This window comes from Corvus brachyrhynchos, unplaced genomic scaffold (assembly GCF_000691975.1).
Source record: "Corvus brachyrhynchos isolate BGI_N302 unplaced genomic scaffold, ASM69197v1 scaffold200, whole genome shotgun sequence".
In the NCBI taxonomy this organism is placed as follows: Eukaryota; Metazoa; Chordata; class Aves; order Passeriformes; family Corvidae; genus Corvus; species Corvus brachyrhynchos.
In genome coordinates this window covers 5,675,008-5,680,239 of record NW_008236184.1, presented here as the reverse complement: position 1 = coordinate 5,680,239, position 5,232 = coordinate 5,675,008, and the positions used below count along the sequence as shown (strand labels likewise).

Below are 5,232 nucleotides of genomic sequence, written 5' to 3'. Positions count from 1 at the left end.
GTCCATCAAATCTTGACAGCAACTTCTTAAAAACAAATACGACAGTTTGGAGAAGATAGATGGAACGATAGATTAATCTGTTATATCCCTTTTTCCCCATCACTACCAATCCTCAGATTTTCTGATATTTATTTACCAAACCTTGTCTCTCTATTCCTGGTTTGGTGCACAATACTCATCTTTTCTCTGTATTTAATACCAATCTTTGTTTTTTACTGGAGGAAAAAATACTTAAAAAGATATTTACCAAAAAAAAAGAAAAAGTTCTAGTTAAATATTGCTAGGTAAAAAGAAAACAAATAGAGAACTAATCAGAAAATTTCCTGTGGTGTTCCAACAAGTGCCCTATTTAAAATGAAGAAAAAAGCAAAAATAAAGTGGGAGAGGCTTATCCACAGGAGAAAAACACTTTAGAAAGGGTAATAGAATTGTTTTTCTTGTGTCCCAGGTTAATTACACTCAGAAGCACTTGAAATGAAAAAAATAGTTTTTTAGCACACTCCAAGCATATTTTAAGGCAAGTCAGCCTTAGTCTGCCCTGCAATTTAAGAGCTCCCTTCCAGCCCTACAAAACTGAACTTTAAAAATGTCCCTGATGAATCAGTGATGTTAAAAGTAAACCTTTCTCTTGCAGAACTTAATATTATTTTTGAGGTCTTATTTTTGTAATTGTGTTGGCTTAACTTTAGTGAAAATACTCCCAAAATGGAAGCAGTTTGGCAGATTTTGCTTTGGTGTCTCCCTGAATTCTTCAGGAGGGAGCTAATGCAGCAATCAGGGTGCTAAAAGAACATGGAAAGGTATAGGGACTGGGTGGAATTTTCGTGGGGAGCTGTTGTGGATTAGCTCCACAGTTCCACTCTTGCCTGTAAGGAAGTGAATGATGGCACTGGGCAGTGTAAATGAGAGATTAAATTACATTTCTGTTGTATCAGTCCTTGTTTTAACATCACACCTGGCATGGACTTCAGAGAAATTAAAGGCTACAGCAAAAAAGAATTAAATCTCTATCTCCAATTAAAAAAACTCCAAGCCTCCAGGCTGCTTTTGAACTCACACACTCCACCTGAACTCTTTTTCCTTGTAGCTTATTACATCTCTATGAAAAGAATTAAAATGTATTTCATTGCTGTTTATCATAACAAAACCTCATAACTGGGATTTAAATTAGGATAAAACTCACCAGGAATAAAATCAGTGCTGCCTTACTGATACAGCAGCAACAGCCTGGAAAAGGAATCACTGTTTAATTCAATTTCTTGCCTTTTATTTATTTTTGTTGTGGCCTCACCAAACTGCTGGGGCTGAGGTTGAGCAGGAAAGCGTGATTTATGATTTCCTTTTCTCAAATATCAAGCCACTTATATGGCAGCTGGCATAAAGTTAATCTTTGTTCCATGGTTGTTGCTATTTTCTTGGAACGCCAGGACATAAGGATTCATCCACCTCCATCGCTTAAAGCAGAATGCTCCATAATGGCCATAACTAAAATGAGGATCTGCGACTTCTCTGAAAGATATTTTATTATGATTAAAAGTACAGATTTTCTCTATTTTCTCTCTCCCTCATCTCTCGTGGGCAGTGTTGTTAGACAAATTGGGAGGAAAGATTAGAATAGTTAATTTTTGATCTGTCTCATTTCCCTCTTAGGATTCTGAGCAGTTCTTGAGAGTTGTTTCTCCCTTTCTAGAAAGTTGCTGGGTGCTGTTACTCAGTAATTATGACCCAACAGTGCTCCAAGATCCCAATCGTGGCCTGGATTGTATTAAAAGCTTGATAATCACTCATTAAAAGCTAATATTTTAAAGTGTTTCTTTTTCCTTCTGGTTCCTTGCTTGTGTATGCATTTTATATTTTTAGAGACTGTTCTGTCAAGAAACACTGTATTTATACTACTTTCTTAAAACTGAGCAAACTTCCTGGATTCCTTCGTTAAATAGTACACAAGTCATCAATTAAATTTAATTAACTTTATTTTAAATTACTGAAGTAACAGCAGTAGGCAATACTGTAGCATGTTCACGAGTAGTAAAAGTAGTGGTACATTGTTAAATCTTAATGAAACGGTCACAGCAGAAATTATATTTATTATTTATTGCTGCAGGAGTAGAGAAATGTCTGTAAATCCCAGATTTCCCTTTGTTAAAAGAAGGTTCTGTCTCTTTCTAGATGTGCAGTCAGAAGACAGGGAAAGGTCACAAAGTTACCAGCCCTTGGGCTTTGCCTGCCTTTCACTCCCTGAATTCTGCCTTACCCCTGGTAGAAGACGACACCCCAAAAGGTGAGTCCTGGGGGCCCCCCCCGGGTGCTGCTGGGCTGCTATTTGCAGCAGATATCTGGGTATCTGGGAACTGAATTTTCTGCCACCTCTAGACTTCCAAGAATTGTGATCAGATGTTGCAAAGGGTAGGGATGAACTTTAGGCTGCTTACTTCAGGTGGTAGCTGATGGAGGGTGTAGTGTGCGTTGTGCTGAGCATTGTCCTGAGCCAGTTCTTGGAACTCACAGGGTTTAGCTGCTGCTGGAAAGAATTTTGTGTGTGGTGGAGGTTCTTGTCTAAATACCAGTCAAAATAAACTGCCATGATTAACAGCTGGTTATTAATTGTACAATCTTAACTAGACTTGGATTGTTTTAGCAATCAGCTTATATTCATAATTACATGATTATATTGTGCTTTACAAGAGTTAATTCTCATCCATTCTGCATATTAAATTGCATTCTACAAGCATCTAATTATAGATGTACAAACATATAGTTCCCTTTGAGAATTAGCACTGGTACAATACCTTGCATGTATTTGTCAATTTTTATAGGCAAAGTTCACCTTCCTTCATGGTAAAACACTGAATATTGAAAGATAGGAATCTTTCAGTTAAAGAAAATTGCTACTTTTGTAGTGTTGATGTAGAACTTGGGTCTGCCTTTGCTTAATTCTTTCTTCATTGCTATGAATTCCTTTTCTTTCCTAGCTGGAATTGTTCAGGAATGTCATCTTCTTGTAGGACCTCTGAGCCTCACTGGCCAAAGGCTCATCCTTCCAGCAGCAAAGAGAACTCTGCCAGTCCCTCCTGTTGTATCCAGAGCAGCACCTTTCCCTGAATTTCCCAGGCAGCGCAAGAAATCAGCTGCAGGTGAGTACAAAGCATTGATAACAACCTTCAGCTGCATCTCCGAATCAGCTGCAGGTGAGTACAAAGCATTGATAACCTTCAGCTGCATCTCCAGCTTCACTCTCAGGCTGTGGTTTTATCTCCCAAGGAAAGAGCTCTGAGATGAGCACTCACCAAATTCTGCAGTGCATAAAGCCCAGGAGAATCCTGTGTCTTGCAACTGGGTAGGAAAGAGATTTCTGCATCCCTGGGAGGGTTTGGTTCCTGTTCATTCCTGAGATTCTCCTGGGTTCCTACCTGCACATTTCAAATTCTAAGCATCCAAATCTGAAGCTCTGCCCAGTGTTAAGCCAGTGGTGCTGGAAATCATGTCTTTGACCAGCCGATCAAGCCTCTATTTGCCGTGTGATTAAATGAATAACTGATAATAAGTGAATGAAACCTGCAATCCATGTTTTCTTTGTACAGGAGAGATCAGTAGCAGGCTGGACCCTGAGAACACAGACAGCATCACCTTCCCAAAGCCAAAGGAAGCAATTTATGGCACATATTCCTCTGGTAAAGGTAACATTGCACCACTTCCATCCAGCAATTCCATGGTTTCAACAAGGAAATCAAAGCCAGAGTGGACATATCCAACTCAGCAGTTGGAAGCTGAGGTGCACATTCCCTCTCAGACACAGGTATTTGATGGAATGAATCACTCAGTGAGGATAATGAGGTTTTATTCATGTTTTTAGTACTGTCTTCACCAGAGCTGGTTTAGGAAGTGACTGTAAATCACAGGAGGGTTTGAACCACATCCAGTAAATAGTAAATATTGAAATAAAATAACAAATACTTTGTGTATTCCCAATTTCTGCTCTTTCAAGTCTTCTACCTAAATTTGTCTGGGATTTGGTTTTTTTTTTTTTTTCCACAGAATCTTAGAAAATTAGTTTAGAAAGGATGTTAGGAGGTTATCCAGACCTCCAGGCAGAATTACCTGTACCTGTAATATTGCAGACAGCTGTTTTTCTAACCTGTTCTGAAAACTTTGGGTGATAGCAACTCCACAGCCTTCCTGGGCCATCTGTTCCAGTGCTTAACTAACTATCTTTACTGTTATAAAAGAGTTTTTGAATGTTTCATCTCCATTTCCCTCACTGCAGTTAAGCAAATGTGGTGTTTCCCTTTATACTTACAGAAGAATCTGGGGGAGTTTGACCTTGACTGTTCAGTGCCTGCTCATTGTTCTTGATCCCCATGGAAAAGAGACATTTCTTTCTTTTATGGATAATTATTGTGTTCTGTGACAAACTCTGTGGAGTTTTGCTTCATCTTTCCAGACTTTTTGACTTCTGTGCCGTTGAGGAGGTGTGAAAATGAAAGAGAAAGTAAACTTGAGAAATGGACATCATGGAATGGTTTGGGTTGGGAGGGACCTTAAAGCTCATTCCTGCCGTGGGCAGGGACACCTTCCACTATCCCAAGTTGCTCCAGCCTGGCCTTGGACACTTCCAGGGATCCAGGGGCAGCCACAGCTTGTCTGGAAACCTGTGCCAGGGCCTCCCTCACCTCACAGGGAAGAATTCCTTCCCAATATCCCATCTAACCCTGCCCTCTGTCAGTGGGAAGCCATTCCCTGTGTCTTGTCATTCCAGGGCCTTGTAATACCATCTCTCCATCTGTCTTACTATCAATGAGATGTTGAAGTAAATAAAAATAATTACCTAAAAACGGTATGAATATACTGCCCTGAGTTTGGAAATCAGAGCTAATGAGTTGCTGGCTGAAGTTGCCAGGAATTAGGGAGTGCTGTGAAGAGGCAGGAATGTTTCTATTCCAAGCTTTACCCCATTTGCATTTTTATGGTAGGATGTTTCCTGTTCTCCTGGGAAAGGTGGAGGCAGTCTCAGTGGAGAAATGCCGTTGCAGTTACTTTCTGCTTTTAATCCTGTGATCAGTGTAAAGTTTAATTTTTATATTTGGTAAATCAAGCATTCCTTGGTGCAATTAATGTATTTCTTCAATATTGCTCATAGTTTTCCATGACCTTGGAGGTTTTCGCATGGCAATGGGTTTGATGGTAAAACTGGGCAGGATTTGTAGCTCTGATGGACAGAACCAGGATCAGTGT

The 5,232-nt window shown here is 39.7% G+C and overlaps 1 protein-coding gene across 7 annotated transcripts in view; it reads left to right on the top strand.

The window, feature by feature from the left end:
• The window catches only part of IQCH (IQ motif containing H), a 50,187-nt gene that overhangs the window by 6,661 nt on the left and 38,294 nt on the right, over window positions 1-5,232 (top strand). For 5 of the 7 annotated variants that reach the window (XM_017738587.1, XM_017738592.1, XM_017738601.1 and 2 more), the window contains exons 6-8: window positions 2,170-2,281; window positions 2,973-3,134; window positions 3,582-3,796. In XM_017738587.1, coding sequence (XP_017594076.1) covers window positions 2,170-2,281; window positions 2,973-3,134; window positions 3,582-3,796 — 489 coding nt within the window. The remainder of the gene's footprint in view (window positions 1-2,169; window positions 2,282-2,972; window positions 3,135-3,581; window positions 3,797-5,232) is intronic. The other 2 variants (XM_017738608.1, XM_017738597.1) reach the window with 1 other exon arrangement.